This window comes from Chanodichthys erythropterus, chromosome 9, assembly GCF_024489055.1.
Source record: "Chanodichthys erythropterus isolate Z2021 chromosome 9, ASM2448905v1, whole genome shotgun sequence".
Classification (NCBI taxonomy): domain Eukaryota; kingdom Metazoa; phylum Chordata; class Actinopteri; order Cypriniformes; family Xenocyprididae; genus Chanodichthys; species Chanodichthys erythropterus.
The window spans coordinates 38474189-38491773 of NC_090229.1; the positions used below are offsets into that span (position 1 = coordinate 38474189).

General features: G+C 37.9%; 1 protein-coding gene across 1 annotated transcript in view; it reads right to left on the reverse strand.

Moving 5' to 3' along the window:
* Positions 1 to 2258: 2258 nt before the first annotated feature.
* The window catches only part of LOC137026503 (ERC protein 2), a 31454-nt gene continuing 16127 nt past the window's right edge, over positions 2259 to 17585 (reverse strand). The window contains exons 8-14 of the mRNA XM_067393855.1: positions 15666 to 15864; positions 13675 to 13753; positions 10122 to 10282; positions 9044 to 9191; positions 5124 to 5243; positions 4825 to 4880; positions 2259 to 2592 (exon numbers count right to left, since the gene is read on the reverse strand). Of these exons, the coding sequence (XP_067249956.1) occupies positions 4854 to 4880; positions 5124 to 5243; positions 9044 to 9191; positions 10122 to 10282; positions 13675 to 13753; positions 15666 to 15864 (734 nt within the window). The 3' untranslated portion in view covers positions 2259 to 2592; positions 4825 to 4853. The remainder of the gene's footprint in view (positions 2593 to 4824; positions 4881 to 5123; positions 5244 to 9043; positions 9192 to 10121; positions 10283 to 13674; positions 13754 to 15665; positions 15865 to 17585) is intronic.

Sequence of the window (17585 nt, forward strand, 5' to 3'; positions counted from 1 at the left end):
TCGCATTGAACCACCCCTTTAATAGCGTTTTTTACTGCTTATTTTTTTTTCTTGCTACCTGTGTGTGTGTGTGTGTGTGTGTGTGTGTGTGTGTGTGTGTGTGTGTGGGTGCTTTTGTTTATATTACATTGTGGGGACCAAATGTCCCCATGATGTAATATAAACCTGAGTTCACCTACATCGTGGGGACCAGCCAGCGGTCCCCACAATGTAAATGGGTTTATAAATCATATAGAATGAGTTTTTGTGAAAAAGTAAAAGTTTGCACAGTTTCCTGTGAGGGTTAGGTTTAGGGGTAGGGGCAGGGTAGGGGGATAGAATGTACAGTTTGTTCAGTGTAAAATGCATTGAAGTCTATGGAAAGTCCCCACAATTCACAAAAACAAACATGTGTGTGTGTGTGTGTGTGTGTGTGTGTGTGTGTGTGTGTGCTAGAATCAGAGTGAGATGAACTAATGCTTTAACTTTGTCAGAAAAAAAAAGAAGCTCTGAAAAAGAAAGAAAAGAAGGCCAATCTAATCCCTCTCTTGCTCTCTCTCTCTCTCTCTGGTGTTCTCTTCCTCCTCTTGTCATCTATTGACTAAAACACACACAGGTCACAACATGACTGAAGTGCATTTTCTAACAGGATCCAAAGGAGGTAATGCCTCCTCAAATAAATTCAGCAGTGAAAAATAATAATAATACAAAAATAAAACAAAATCATTATAAAATTTGTGAACAAATACACCTCACGCTCTTTCTCACACACACACACACACACACACACACACACACACACACACACACACACACACACACACACACACACACACACACACACACACACACACACACACACACACACACACACCATATTTCAAAATAAATTCTACCAGTACATGAATACCACATTAGGATATTGTGTACAACTACACTCTGTATCTTCACTTTTTCACAAGACACAAGCTCATTTTCTAGCTCATAACATTTACAGGAAACTGTTGATACTTTAATAAAGGTTGCTTTTAGAAAATTATTGCTGCCAACACTTTTTACTCAATGCCAGTGTGATCTTACAAGGCACCACCAGAACCAAATACAGCAATAAATACTTTATTTCACACAGGCACTGCAAGAAACAGGCAGATTGAAGCCATACTGGGGTCATACAACTCAGATGTATATGTTTTGATATGCTTTACCACAGTGTTTCCCAACATTGCTCCTGAAGGCACACCAACAGAGCACATTTTGGATGTCTTTCTTATCTGGTATTGAAGTCTACTAACAAGCAGATGAGTTGAATTGGGTTTGTTTAATTAGGAAGTGCTGGTGTGCCTACAGGAAAAGGGTTGGGAAACACTGCCTTCCTGTATACCAAAACATACTTTTATCATACACCACACCTGACCTCACATTCAACACTCCTCACCCTTAGCTTGCAAGTTAAAATGATCATAACTTTAATAAAAACAAAAGCAAGGACAATTAAGGCCAGATTTACTAAACAGGCTGCAATTCTACAAAAGCGTTGATGTTCTAATGACAATGCTCAAATTAAAGAGCACAGACGCAGCAGCTCATTTACATGATGACCAATGAAATCAATCAAGAGCAGCGCAAATCAGTGTAGAGTCAAGCAGAGCCGATGATGATCAGGTGCGTGCGACCTATTAACAACACAGCCGCAGCAAATCAAACAATGTGGCTTAGGAAACGATATGTTTGGATAATGTCTTCCAAACAAATGAGTTTGAGTGGAGGAAATTCCGTCCCCTCTATCATGCGCTCTCTCCTCCTCCTCCTACAGCAACTACTGCAGTCTGACAGAAAAACTCCTACAAATGCATATGCAATAAGGTCGGCCATAAAAATAGCCCTGTCCATGCCTTTTCATCTCGAATTTCTCACTGTGTCTTTAGTAAATCCTGAAAGTAGTTTTTAAGGCAAAGAGAGGGTTTGTGCTGATGCAAGCTGTTAGTAAATCTGGCTCTTAAACTTCAAAACACTCTAATAAAGTGGGGGTCCGTGCAAGGCACTGCATTATCTACACTTCTGAAGAAGAGAGGGTCAAAAAATACAGTCCCATCAAAGCAGAGAATGGTACTCAACAGTCCAGTGTGAAGACAGTTCAGGTAGTCCCTAACTACACATACACAAGACTAGATGGCACAGATGATGGAGGTGGCTCTTTCCTTCCCCAAACAATGACTATGAAGGCTTTGTTGCACTCAGCTGGCACTCAAAGAGATCCGGTCAATCCCTCTTGGGTCCAGTGTCTCTGCTCCACCCTTCATCTGGATCAAGTGACTCTGTTTTGCTGAATTTGAATGATCACCTCAGCGTGTCAGTCACAAAATAACTTCCAAAGTCTTGGATGAGACGTGCAATTGTGAGGAACCTCCAGTTTCATCTTGCAATGCAATGGTGAGAATGGAGGATTTGTTTGGAGAAAGGTAAACAAAGGCCACACTTTCCAAATCCCTTGAATGATTTGATGTACGCCGCTAGCACTCAATCTCTACTTAGTGTTCTGGCTGGTCAGTCCCTCTCAAGCTTGGGTCCAGTGTCTCTGCTCCATCCTCAAGCTGGGATGCCCCAGTTTTTAAACTGTGAATAGAAAAAGGCTTTAGTTTTTTTGTAATTCTCCACAGTCTCAGTCAAGTGCATTGCTAGGATTAGAAGAGACAATAAGTAGAGTGCCACAGATTAAGTGTCTTGCTTTGGTATGGCTGAAGCCTTCCTTGCTAGTCTTCCTAACAACAGCGGCTTGCACTACTTTCTAGCATTATTTGGAGTAAGATGGCAGTGTGTGTGTGTGTGTGTGTGTGTGTGTGTGTGTGTGTGTGTGTGTGTGTGTGTGTGTGTGTGTGTGTGTGAGAGAGAGAGAGAAAGAGAGAGAGAGCAAGAAAAGAGAGAGCATGCAAGAGAGCTTGTGTGAATGCAGTAATGAAATAGAAGAACAATTTATTTCTGACTATGAAAGGGAAATCTAAAATAATTGTAAGCAGTAAAATCAAGATTTTTTTATTTTTTTTATTTTTTCCATCTTTGAAAATGTTCTGAAGCCTGTCTGCATGAATTCTCATTTATGCAACACACAAAACTTTGGCCAAAAACCAAGAAGCTGAATAGTTTGAAAAACACACAGTAGTGCCAAAAGTGATGGCCATCCAAGGAAAACTGAAATCTTTGCCCGTTATTCAAACATATGAATTAAAAATGTATTTCTGTCATGACAACTCTCAGAGTGTTTGGCATTGGTAATGGATATGGCAATGTTGATATGTTTGGTCTTGGCGGAATAGATCTGCTACACTACTGCTGTTATTACTGCTGCTGTTATTTCTACTGCTGTTGGTCATTGCTGCTGCTGTTGGTTATTGCTGCTGCTGCTGCAGCAGAGCAAGTTCAGGACTTGCTACTGGCAATACATATACGGCACACTGCTGTGAGCAAGTAATTCATGCTGCTGCTGTACAATACAGTATAGCATACATGAATTATATAGGCATAGCTGGTAGAGGTGGAAGGTTTCTGAAAGCATGCTGCAAATTGATACAGCAAATGCTGTCCAAGTATTTGAATATTGAGCAGCGAGCTCATTGGTTCCTGCTGTATCGGTAGCCAATCAGCAGTGCCCTATAGAGAATGATGTGATTGCAAGTAGATTGAGTTAAAGACCTATCAGCCTGTGGCATCTAGAGTTTCATGACAAAACTTTATATTGATGACATTGATAGCATATTATGTAGTTGAGCTTGGAGTATAAAACTAATGTTCATGCTTCACAATTGAAGATAACACAATGAAAATGTCATGGCTGGTCAGGCAGGCGAGAAGGAGGATATGAGGATCAAATGTTGTTTATTTACAATATTTACACAGAAAATAAAGACAATGCCAAACAATTAACAGTAGTGATGGGAGCGTTTGAAACACTGCTTCATGAATCTTCAAACCTTTATGAATCTTTTGTTTTGAATCAGTGTGTATCAAACTGCAAAAGTAACATGATTTCAGTACACAAGGCTTCATTACGTCATAACTATTTCAAAACATTTCGAAATTTCAGTGGTTCACCACTGGGGGTGATGACCACTGTGAAGCCATGAATCATGCGTCTGTGGTTTTTACCTGATCTCTGATCTGTTTTAGATATTTGTAGATGTTTTAATGAGACATTAGTATAATTAAAAGGAATAATAGTAGTTACTAGTCTCTTATTGACCTGTTTAGCTGAGCCATCCATGAAACAAACAAAACAAACCCTGAAAATTGATAAAAGAACATATATTCTACAGACACTTGATATTTAATGAACAGAAGAAACCGAGAATTAATATACACAGGATAACGAGAGCTCAACTAGACACATGTGTGCAACATAATTAGTAACCATAGAAACAAACGAATGACTAGAACAATGGAAACAGGGACGAAAACACTGGAAACACATCACTGTGGCTGTATTATTGCTGGAGTTGTCAATAGAATATTTTAGGATTTGGTTAACTCATGGATTTTACAGATTAACTGTTAGTGCATTTATAATCCATCTCCATTTTTGCTTCTAGCAGGATATGGACAGAGCACTTATCGTTTGTCCATGGTGCAGATATATGGCAGCCAAAGTGAGACGGGGCAGCAAAGTGCAAAAGACTGTTAGTAGAAAGTTAGCTGCTAGGTCACAGTGCTTGACTATATGCTGTGTATATACCAACCCTATAGGCGGTATGTTATATTTGGTTAATATCCAGTAGTTGATATTCACTAGCTATGGAGATCAGAGATATTTGAAACTATTAGAGGAAAAACAGCATAAAAATCTGCATTGCTTACCCTTCAGTGCATGACCAATTTCTGGTTTGTCATGCCCATATGCCGTCCTCATCATCCTGAAAAAAACGCAGTGTACACACAGACAATTCACACATTTAAATGTTGTTCACAATATATCTATATCTAAAGAAAGATGTATATATTGATAAAAAATACATTTAATCAGCTGTTCCCGATCAGCTGATATTACATTATGTTTTATTGATATTTTGGAGCACCTAACACACTCAATCCCTACTCTAAACCTAACCACTTCTCAACAATATCAGCAAGTAGGTTTGGATGAGAGTGTGTCTGACCTGCTCTGGTGGGGGCGAGATCAGTTCACGCTGCTGTCCGTGATGAGAATGATGGGAATACTGTGGATGAATGTGTCCGTCTTCATAATGTTCTTCCATGTGCTTCATCCTACTATGTGCCTGATGGACAGGATACAAATATAGGTTACACTTTATATTAGGTGTCCTATTAGGGGTTTATGGGTAGGGTTAGGACAGGTTTGGTGGTATGGGTAGATTAAGGGTGGGTTAACAGTGTAATTATAGATGGAATTACAGAAGGCAGGTAATTTATAAATATAAGTAAAACGTAAAACATGTATGTACACATTAAGTGCAAATGATTTATTTCAATGTTAGAACATAGAAGACACCTAATATAAAGTGGGACCCAAATATCATTAAAACCATCACGGTAGTGTTTGTAGTTCAAATGTGTGACGCAGAATGAACAATACCATGAAACTTTAAAGGAGAACTAGAGAATATTACTGTCACGTATAACATTAATGACAATAAACAGAGAAAACTGAGGGCTTATGAACAGGTGAGAACTAATTAGAAACCATAATAAAAAACTATGAATGACAGGGTGACAGGGAAAACCAAACAGAACATGACAGTAAAGTATTTTACTATTGTGTTGGTATCTGTAGAAAATCATTGATGGTCCATCAGGAGAAGTAAAGTCTCCTCAAACGTGCACTCAAAATGAACAATATGTTTCTCTGTCTCACTCTCTCTATTTATGTAATCTTTGCGATTTGTTCAGAATTACATTTAGACATTTTAAACCACTGAATGTTTTCTTTCAACATCCATGTCCTCTAATCCAGTGTTTCCCAACCCTGTTCCTGGAGGCACACTAACAGTACACATTTTCCAAATCTTCCTAATCAAACACACCTGATTCAACTCATCAGTTCGTTAGTAGAAACTCCAAGACCAGTAATATATGGTTCAGATAAGGGAGACATTCAAAATGTGTACTGTTGGTGTGCCTCCAGGAACAGGGCTGGGAAACACTGCTCTAATCAGCTATTTTATATAGAGTCAGACTCCTCTTATTCAAGGTTGTGAATCTTTGTCCTCTGTACACAAAGTTCCTCTGGAAAAAAAAAAAACAAAAAAAAAAAAAAAAATCCTTTTATTTAACATTTAGTACTGTTTTAAAAAAATATTTAAAGAAATGTTATAATTATACAAGGCATATTTGTTAAATGAAATCTATAAAGGGAAAATAATTACATGTAATTTGACCAATGGCTGGTTTAAGCCCCACCCACTTCTGGTTTTATCCAAATACACACAAAAAATGGACTCTCAACGATTGTGAATAATTATGTGTGTCGGCACACCAGTTCCCTTTAGGGCAGGGGTCGGCAAATAAGTTTGGCATCTGGCCAAAAATAAATTTCGCTACTAGATGGTGGGCCAGAACATAGTTGAAGGAAAAAAAATAATTGATGAAAAATGCAACTAGAATTGCCTGTGACAGACTGTTACAGTGTCTTTTGTAACTGGTATTAAGCTGTCACTCTGTATTAAATCCTGTAGTATGACAGTCATTAACAAAAGACACATTTGTGTGGTGGTATCCGGATTTAACACTGGATAAATTAATAAAGCAGAGTAGTGACACGTAACCTGCCGAGTATCTTCATTCACAAACTGCATCCCCATATGTGAAAGATGTGGAATGGATAAAAATAACTCAAAAAATAAAAGAGGACTTGAATAAGCCCATTAATAGCATGTTTGAGTCATGCTTTTAACGAACTATGTTTTTTTCCTCTTTCCATATTGTGAATAATAAATGTGACTCACTTTAATTTGCTTGAACACAATGGAGCCTAACTTATTGTAATAAATATTTGACGTAGTCTACTTTTACACTCCTTGGCATCCTCACATACTAAACTGAATTTATTTTAAATTGTTTGCATGCTGGAGGTACGCTTTTACATCGTGTGCAGAGTGATGTTAATATTTAAGCTAGCTGGTGAGAGAAATTGGCACTATCAAAGAGTCTAAAGATGAAAGTTGACAGTGGAAATAGGGCATACAAAGAAGAATGGAAAGATAACTATGCATTCAACCTACCTAGTTTTGTGAATGCAAAGCCGGTGAGTCTTATCTGCAACGAAGTTTTCGCTGTTTGCAAAGAATATATCACAGACACCGGATGCGAGAGGCGTGACACCACGCATAAAAATAATATAATCAGTGATATTGTCTTCACTGAATGCGGCACGGAGTGAAAAAATTCGCGTCTGGTGTAGACACAGTGATATTATTAGACTGCACCATGAGACAAAGATCTATTTCAGAACCAGCCGCTATCAAAATAATCTGAGTGGGGGTGCGGGCCAGATATTATTGCTGGCAGGCCAGTTTTGGCCCGCGGTCTGCCTATTGCTGACCACTGCTTTAGGGTGACCCGCATATTGCGGAACAGTCCCGAAATTGGGAGCTTGGTCGCATTTCAGTTATGTCTGTATTATTATTTCTATCATCCCATTTTTTCCTGCTGATGACAACTTAGTGCAAAGGAATAAGTGCGGGCCTCATTAAAGTCGGTAAACACAACTACACCAGCAAGGATTTAATCTCACATACTGGATAAGAACCTCAAGAGCTGCTCAAAGCTGCCCAAACTGATCATTTAAAGCATGTAGTCATCCATCCTGATGGCAAATATTTTCATCGAACATGCGGCAATCCCATGGATGCTCAAAGGCCACCCACGGAAATGGTCGAGGACCAACAGAAAAACAAGATATTCTCCATTCATTTTAACCAATAAAGAACTTTCAGACATGAATTTCTTCTCATGTCAATATCAATATTTACATAGCATAAGTAGTAAATTTGTCTGTCTCACACGTGTCCCGCATTGTCCTGAAAAATCACATCTACTGTCCTGCATCAGATCAATAGCCAGGTGGTCACCCTAGTTCCCATCTGTGTGTCTTTTTCTCATTGAAGATTATTGACTCATGCAGAGTGTTAAACAGATAATGGCTACTTCCCTGAAATCCCTTTTCTTGTTACCAACTGTTTACAAGTCATCTGTTTGGCCTAGAGACACAAAACACATTCCCACAAAACTCACTCAGACACTGACTCACAAACGGTCTTGGTCTCTAATAGTACATTATGTTAGTTACCGTTAATGTTGGTTACGGGCAGTGTTTACTACTAAGGCTTTATTAAACCTTTGTGATTAATATAGTGAGGCAATGCTATAATGACTGGAGTGAAATTCACTGAATTCTAGATGGTGCTCTCAAACATGGTGTCCTGCACAGATTGAAAAGTCATTTGACCAAAACTGTGCTCCTCATTACGAATGAAACCTCAAACATGGACAAGGAAAGATTGATTGTGCAGGTTCAGAAACAGAGACTGTGACAAATCCCACAGGGAAAACAATAACAAATGCATCAAGAAGAAGCATCAAGGAAGTCATAAAAATACAAGGTATACTGCATGTTCACCATTAGTTTTAAGCATTACATCTATGTGTTTTGAATGTAGCACTCTTTGACACACTGATTTGACTGGCTGTGGTCGAGCATTTTCATTTTCAGTTTGTAATCTTGTCATATTGCGCCTGGTCAAGACACAGTGTAAGATCTGTCATAAGTTCATCTACCCATCCAATCCAGATGGCTAATGGGAAATGAACTTGGCTTGCTGTCCCTGAAGGAGGCTTGGCTCGAGCTCAGAGCTAAATCCCCCTCGTAACGTCACTAGAGGAGGAATGAGAGAAATAGAGGAGGAGAAGGGCTCCCGGAAGAACAGGACGGTGCATTGACTTCTGCTTACATACACTCGTAGTGATGATTGACAGGACTGAATGATTTGGAACTTGGAACTTTATATATATTAGTCACCTACATTAAAAGAATAAAACCACAGGGGGGAAATGAACTGACCTGCTGTTTTTGGTGATTCATGAACCTCTCCTTCTCTCTCCTCAAGGTCATCACGTCTTCAGGGGTTGACATGTTTCTGACGGGAGAAAGTTCTAGTAGACTGATGCAGCCATCTTTTTCACTGACGGCAGCCATCAGAGCCTGTTGTCTGGTGGGAAGGTAAGGGTTACGACCTACGGTAAGTCATTACTTAAACAGAAACAGACACAATCGCGAAATACAGTAAACACACACACACACAATCAGGAACACAGCAGGAGGACATACTGAGCCATCAAGAGTGTTTCTGTGATAACTCACAATCCCCCGCTCTCTTCCTGTGATCAGAAGAATTTAGGCCGTATGGTGCACAATTTTGCCCTAAAAGGTCAGGCAGGGAATCTTAACAAACATCTGCCTGATCATTATACCTCTCGAAACAAATCCCTCTCTCCTGCACACACAGAAACTATTGTTTGACGCAACCGCAACAACTGTAAAAAACATTTTATTGTCTGTGATTCTGCAGGGAGTAAAGCTTATAGGTGTATCACAGTGGTTCCCGGCCTTTTAACCTAAGCCTGTACCCTGGTTAAATGATGCCACACGTGCTCTTAGACAGACTTGCAGAAGAGCTGAAGGAAGGTGGAAGAAGGATAAGCTCCAGATTTTTGACCTGTCGTAAGATCGGCTAAGTCTATGTATTTATCTGAGCTCTTGATAAGAGTGTTCATAGACCAAGAATACTATAAATGCGGTAGTGAATCCACCTGTTTGTAATGACCTTTTTGAGCCTGTTGATATGTGTGAGGGTTTTTGTCATTTTTTTGTAGAGAAGATAAGGAAATTAGGCAGAATATCAGGCCTGCTACTTATGATCCTGCTGTTCCTTCAAATCCCTGTGCTACCTTTAGCCAGTTTCCTTTTCTTTTCTACATGAGATTGTTAATCAGCTAAAACCGTGTGGGTCTCCTTGTGATGTCATGTTTTGATGTGGTTGGCCCTGTTTTTTCTAGTTTTTATTAACAAATGCCTAGAATCAGGAATTGTACCTGATTGTTTGAAGCATGCAAGGACAAGTTTCCGTTCATATACTCACTTTAACTGCAGGATCTCTGTTAGCTGTTTACTGTGATCAGCTCGTATCCTGCTCAGCTCATTGTCACGTTCAGTCAGAGTATTCTGTGTCGACGACAACTGCAGCTTTGTGACATCCAGCTCTTTTCTGGTTTTGTCTAGAGCCGACATCAAATCGTCCATCTATGAGTGTAGGATATAAACACACAAAGTTGTTTATCACACAATATCCATGTATATCCTTTCCATCGTCTGTATTCATCGCAATTATAAACAAACACAATCTGACTAAAACTAACACAAACAGCTGTCCTTTTCAAATTTATATTGAAAACACTGAGTGATCAGGATAGGCTGGAAAAAGTAAGTGAAGCTCTTTGCTATAACTTCTCCAAAAGATTATTTGAGATGGGATTGGTGCTTTGTCCTTTTAATAAAGGCAAACGAAGCCTAGTTACTGACACATCTGTTTTTCTGATGAAACACTGGTCAGTGTGAACTAGTGTTGTCAAAAATGTCCATATTTCGACATGTATCGATGAAGAAATGTCAAAATGGTTCCAATACTTCTTTTCAGCAGTATCGATACACTGATACCAGCTGCGCTTTCTTACTCTCTCTTCTCTCTGACGATGAATTGACACACACTCACTCGACTCATTTGCTCCAGTTGAATAGTTCTTGTGTTGCACATAATTTTAGTCATTCCTGCAGGTTTCATGCTCACACCAAAAGCACTCCTGCACTACTGATCTATATAACTGGTGCACATAAAGCCGCCTCTCAAATAGCTCACAAATAACAACTTGACTTGTTTTTCGTGGCTTATTGCGCTTAAACGGTCAAATGCATACAAAATTATGTCAAAATGCCAATCTTGCCGAGTATTCAGGTAAATACAGTCAGTTTTGGAACATAAACAGTTGAGAGAAAACACACGTTGTGTAACAGTGTATTGGATCCGTGCATAAACTCTTCAAGTGACAGCAGCCTAACAAACCTGCTGCTGTCTGTCATGTTAATCAAAGAACAAAAGACAAAGAGAAAATCACTCACTGCTCTTGACTGAATATCTTTTGTAACTTTAATTATAAGCAGTGTAATGTTTAGGGCCAGAGCACCGATGGTGTGAGGACTCTATTGTAAGTCAATTATTATTATTCTCCGAAAAGAATTTTTTGAGGGCCTAAACATGCTCGAAAACACACGCATCAGAAGTGGTGAAAATGTATGTCTGATATGGGTTTCAGATTTAGGTGTGGCAAAATGGCTCCATAGCGCCACCTACAAAATTTAATGTAAACGCCCTTCGCGCCACGTTTCAAGGACTAGTATGAAATTTGGTAGACACATGTAACAGCCCAATACCTACAGAAAAACCTGAGTGCAAAATCTGGAAAACCAACAGGAAGTCAGATATTTAGAAATTTCTCTACAAAATGTTTGCAGTTTTTGCCATTTCCACATGTTGTACTTTAACAAACTGCTCCTAGAGCTTTAATCAGATCAACATCATATTTGGTCAGTCTAATCTAAAGGCCTTTGAGACATTAAATTGCGAAGATCTAGAGTTTTCACTGAAGGGCGTGCCCGTGGAGGCCTGACAAAATTTGATGTTTCGCCATGAAAGAGGAAGTTGTTGTAAGTCAAGCATACAGTGTCTGATCTGCCCCAAACTTCACATGTGTGATAAGAGTCCTGCCCTAAAGACATCTACATGCCAATATTCAGTTATAGTCAAAGCGCCACCTGTTGGCAGCAGGAAGTATGGCACATTAAAATGACTTTACCATATTTCTCCTGTATTGACTCGCTTACATGCATGTCGCCCACTGTTCACTGTTTTCCTGAGGCCACCAGGTGGCCCCGGGTGTGAGGGCCCTTTCATCGCTTCTTGCAGCTTTAATATTTTAATTGTATCTAGTGTTATTTTACATTTAATTGCTTTCATTTCTGTAGTATTTCTTACCTGAATACTACTGTTAGACCAACCTGAAAAAAATATTTTATTTGTCTCTTTACTCTATTGTATTAATTTCTGCTATAGTTTGCAATTTATTTGTTCTTATTTTATTTCTGACTGTTTTCTTGTCTTTTTTTTTTTTTTTTGTAAAAGTAGTTCGACGATTCAAATAAAGCCTCCCTGTGCTGTGTGTGAAAGCTATTGCAACAAAATTAGCCAAAATTATCAAAAATTATGAGATAATAACAAATTATCTGTATGTCGGTATATATGGCCATTTTCCCCATGGTATCAAAAATGGTATAGAACAGGGGGTACGGGAACAAAATGCAGAGTAGTTCATTTAATTCTAGCTTAAAGTAATATTAAAACCGAGCATGTATTTCTAACTGCCAAAATGCCGTAAATCCAGTACATTTAATCAAATTACCTTGTCTTTTGCAGTCTAAAATAACTGTATCCACACAAGCAGCCTGCATATGAAGATCTGCTGCCTTAAATCGCGCTAAATTACTGTCGTTCCCGACAATGCACCTTTGAAAAAGTAGGGATTTAGCACTTACTCGCATGAAGAACAAATATAAACACAGATAGTGGATTGATATCGATTTAAGACTCAAACGTTCTCCGATACAAAAACATACCTTGTGTGAGTTCTTGTATTTAATGTTGATAACGAGCAAGAATGCACTTGTTCCCAAATATCCACAAGACTGCACACGTGACATTATTATACAACAGGTCAAAAAACAAAACGTAACACAATAAAACACAATTAAACACAATACTGTCAGTATTTGCTCTATTTTGCAATTAAATAATAGTTCTAACAAAAACCACAGCAGAATTACAACACACGTCTGTGTTTCGTGAACAATTCTGCGGCTTTGAACGAATCGGGAGAGTCAATGATTCAATGACTCATTCACAGACACTCATAAAAACAGTGACTTGCTGCCACCTACTGACGGTTTTAGTTTAATATTTAAAAGTTTTTCTTGGTTTTACCATCATTGCATATTTCTCTATTGAACATTTTTATTTAAAACATTATTTATTTTATATTTATTTATAAAAGGTAAAAATATGCACTGGAAAATCAATTTAGGGGGCAAATATTGTCCCTTAATGTAAAGTTGTGACTGCAGTCTAAAAGGAAGAGAGGGGGTACACAGAAGGATGGTATTCCCATCAGGAGGTACTCCACTCTAAAAAGTTTGGGAACCACTGGTATAGAATATTGATATTTTTCAAGGTATTGTATCAAATTTGTAAATTCCAGTATCTTGACAACACTAGTGTGAACTATACTTTGGTCCTTAATAATGCATTACAGAAATCCACAAACCTGGAAAAAGCCACGAAAGCACTGCTAAAGACCTGGATCAGGAAATCCACACTAAGATAGTCTTTCTACAAATTCTGGACTGTTTCTAGTCTTCGTAGGAAGTGGCATCCTGCAAAGATCATTCTACTCTATTCTTGTCCTTAATCTCGGTCTCACATGTGCTGCATTATCTATTCCAAAATAAACTGGGGGTGAATACATCTGCAATATAAAGCCACGTTCAATTTCTGAGCAAAGTTATAATCTTACACAGCGTATTCTTACCTGTCTTTGAGTATTGGGAGTCATTTCTCCTGCTTGGCCTGGGTTCACAGACTGCTTTTGGTTCTGCTCCTTTACTTGTCTGCAACACAACAGTATATTTCAGTGATTCCAGAGAAAGGTGTTTGTATCACATTGTTTGTGTTCCTTGCCACCGTTGCGGATGAGAACAAAACTTGAACTGAGCTGAATAATGACACTGTTGTCTTCTGCTTTATAGCTGAATCTTTTTTCTCTCTCTCAAAACTTTTGGGAGCGATTATAGCCGATGTTGTGTGGGTCTGACTATTCATGTAAGTCACTGCAATTTTATTATGAAGGTGTGTACGCACCTGTTGTATCCATTAGCTTTCTAGTTTTCTCCTTCTTCACAGATAGAGGACAGCCTGAACATTACTTACAGCAATTTTGGATTCTCAAACTCAATCCCTCTAGCGCCACCAATTGTCCAAAGTTGTACTTACGTTTATGCTAATAACTTTTGACTAGAAACAAAATTATTTTTTCCTTGATTCATTCATGGCTCATGATGATTTGATTCATGAAAATGTTTCCAGCACTTTGAATTTTCCGAAAAAAATACTTTTTTTTAACTCGTCCTAGGCGGTTCATCCAATTTTCATCAAAATTGTCTCACATCATCTTCAGACTGTGCTAGCAAAAAAAGTTAGTATAAGCTTTTTGATAAACTCAACCGTTCTCGAATAACGTGCAAACAAATTTGACGAAGGGCACATCAAAATGGACGTGAGGCTATATCTCTTCAATGCTTCAGCGTATTGAGACGACGTCATCACAAGCATGACCTAAGGCTACTTGCTGTGTTTAGCCACAGTGCCACCTACTGGTCATGAGATATGAAAAATAGTTATATTTGCTTGTATCTTCTGACTGGTTTGCCCAAAAATCATAAAACTGATTCATAAAAACATTTTGAATTTTGTCATAAAATTATGTATTTCATAAACGCATTAGCGTATCGCACCTATAGCATCTGCACCATGCCCTGAAGGTACCCAAAAAGTTAACTCAAAAAAACTTAATAATATATATAAATATTGCTGCCTAGCTTTTAATTGCCTATTTTAATGAATATGATCTTAGATTCTTTGAGTCATGCCGAGAACAATGATACCAATTATGCCATAGTCGGTCAAATTCTACCAGCCATTTTGAATTTTCTTGAAAACCTACTTTTTCAGACTCCTCCTATACCTAGACTGTCCGATTTCTACCAAAATTTGCTCAGATTTTTGTGAGACCAGACGGGCAAAAGGTTTGTGCCAACCTGTTTCTGAGGCTGTATCTCTGCAATGCTTTGGCATATTGGCATTGTAAGTGCCATTGTCTCCTCACACTGACCACACAACATCATTTTGTAAACATTGCCACCTATTGGTCAAAAGTCCTAAGCAATTAAATCATATCACTAGTGTTAGATTGTTCAGCCACTTTGCCTAAAATGTCTTTAGTTTCTCATTGTTGCAGTCTGATATTTTATTTGTGCTTAGCCCCTAAATTGCTGCTTGCAGCTATATTTTTTAGATTTTCTCTGAGCTCTTGAAATCACTGGAAGAAAATCACAACTACAAGCCAATATTTGAACTTTAAAGAGTTACATGGATACATGGCCTATTTTGTAGGTTAAAAAAGCTATTGTGTGACCACAGGTCAAGACTATATATTGCTCCTTTCAACTGTCTAACTGTTCTTTATCTTCTGGTTGCATGTTTTATACAGTGAAGAAGTTGTAAGGTTTAGGGTTCGGGTTCTATTATAGAAATGTTAACTCTTAATTTTCCAGATACAGGAGCAGCTGATTGCACATAGAATAAAATGTGCAATCAATCTATAATGCAATTTATAATACAAATGTTTATCTTTATGATCATAAAAAATATTGGTGGCCTTTGGCTTTAGTATATTGATGCCAAAGGTTACTTATTGTGCTACTTTATGTGTCTTAAACTTAATGAGATACGGTTGGCATGTACCTCTCCAGCTCGATGATTCTCTTGTCCTGCTCCAGACGTTCAGACTGCAGCTCCCGCAAAAGAGCCAGCACTCTCTGGACTTCAGCATTAGACTTCTCCTCTTCCTCTTTATGACGGACAGCTTCCGCCTGGAGCACCTGCAGCCGCTCCGACAGCTCAGGGTTCCAGCGAGCAACATGCTCCGCTTCACACGCCTTCCCTCCAGACAAACGAACACAACGTCAGCAAACTTTATACATCTGGTAAATATTCTAAAAAACCCTTTATTTAATTGATTCATACAAACCGCAGTCAGAGATTAATCTGAAATTTAAATTTATTCTATGACTTGTATGCATGCATTTAAATATTGACATTAAATTGCCTGTAGTTTACTTGAAGATACAGTAGCAATAGCAACACTATGAACTCAATTAGGTTTTTCATAAAAAGCAAAGATGATCTAATTAATGGAAATATTGAATAATAACCTCACAAATTACAGTAAGTATTCAATTTAAAAATAATATCACTAGTAAAAACATGCCACGCTGGGCAATTCTGAGTGGTTCATCTTACCCCAAAGGTCTAATTTTATCTTTTCACTTATAGAAAACTATAATTTTTACTCCACAAATCTAAAAACATTAATGTCCACAAAACCCTCATTAACAGACACACAAAACTTGATATCAAAATCATACAGTGTTGCAGATCACAAAATTTGATCAATAAACTCAACTGAGGGGCAGTTTACACAACATTGTGTTCAACTAAAAACATAAACTTTTTATGCATTTTGGCCATTTATTTGCATGACAGCTGCATTTTGGGGCCTGAAAATGCAAACTTTTGAAAACAAGATTCAGATTTTCTGTGTAAACTACAAAGACATGAATTTATATAAACAGTGACGTGTTCAGTCTATAGACGCATAGTTTTTCTACTGCCATCGCCATCTACTGGCCTGGCAGCAGAATACAGCGTTTTTAGTCGTTTTTGCGGATCCGTGTGAACGGGAATCATTTTGACAACGATGTCGTCTGTACGCAGGAAAAAAAAGAAAAAAAAAGAAAAACATTTCCGTTTTTAGTGCATCGTTGTTGCGAAAACATACTCCACATATCATACAAATGTTGGCATTCGGAAAAAAATTACTGATCAACCATAGCATAGCCATTCTTCAAAAGTGTTGACATAATATATTGTTCTGTCTATTACAAAAGTAAGGGGGTCATCTTACCTTATCTTAATGTTTTTAAACTGAATGTATGATGTAAACTCAAATATCTACACAATTAAAAACAACACTAAAATAAGAGCATGCGGTTTATCTGTCAATCAGATGCTCTTGAAAGTTGTGTTCATTACTATAGTAACAGTAGGCGTTTTAATTCGCACCCTGTCTGTAAGTGCTCTAAATACATGATGCATATGATGCTGATGTATGAGAGATGCTGACCATTGCACTATGGACAGAGTAAAGTTAAAGTTGAGTCTGTTAAACCGCCTCCTTGTTGTCATTACTTACTTTTAAATTATAACATTACAGAACTGATTCATTGAAGTCAATACAGACTAAACTCCTTAATGTCAATCTCTGAACAATGCTTTTTTCCAGTTATGAATGCATGCTTGTTTAGATGTTCTATCATAAAGTAGAAAAGGCTAAATTGCAATGCAAAAAAATGCTGTTCTTACTATTTTTTGTCTTGTTTCTAGTCAAAATATCTTAAAGTTCTTAAATCAAGATGCATTTTCTTGACAAGTAAAAATTATTTTCTTGTTTTCAGGAAAAATAAGTCAAAATTAAGTAAGTCTTTACTTAAAACAAGCAAAATAATCTGCCAATGGGGTAAGCAAAATAATCTTATTTCAAACCAAGAATAAGCTATATAATCTTGTTTTCAGTTTGGGCTAAGATTATTTTGCTTACCCCAT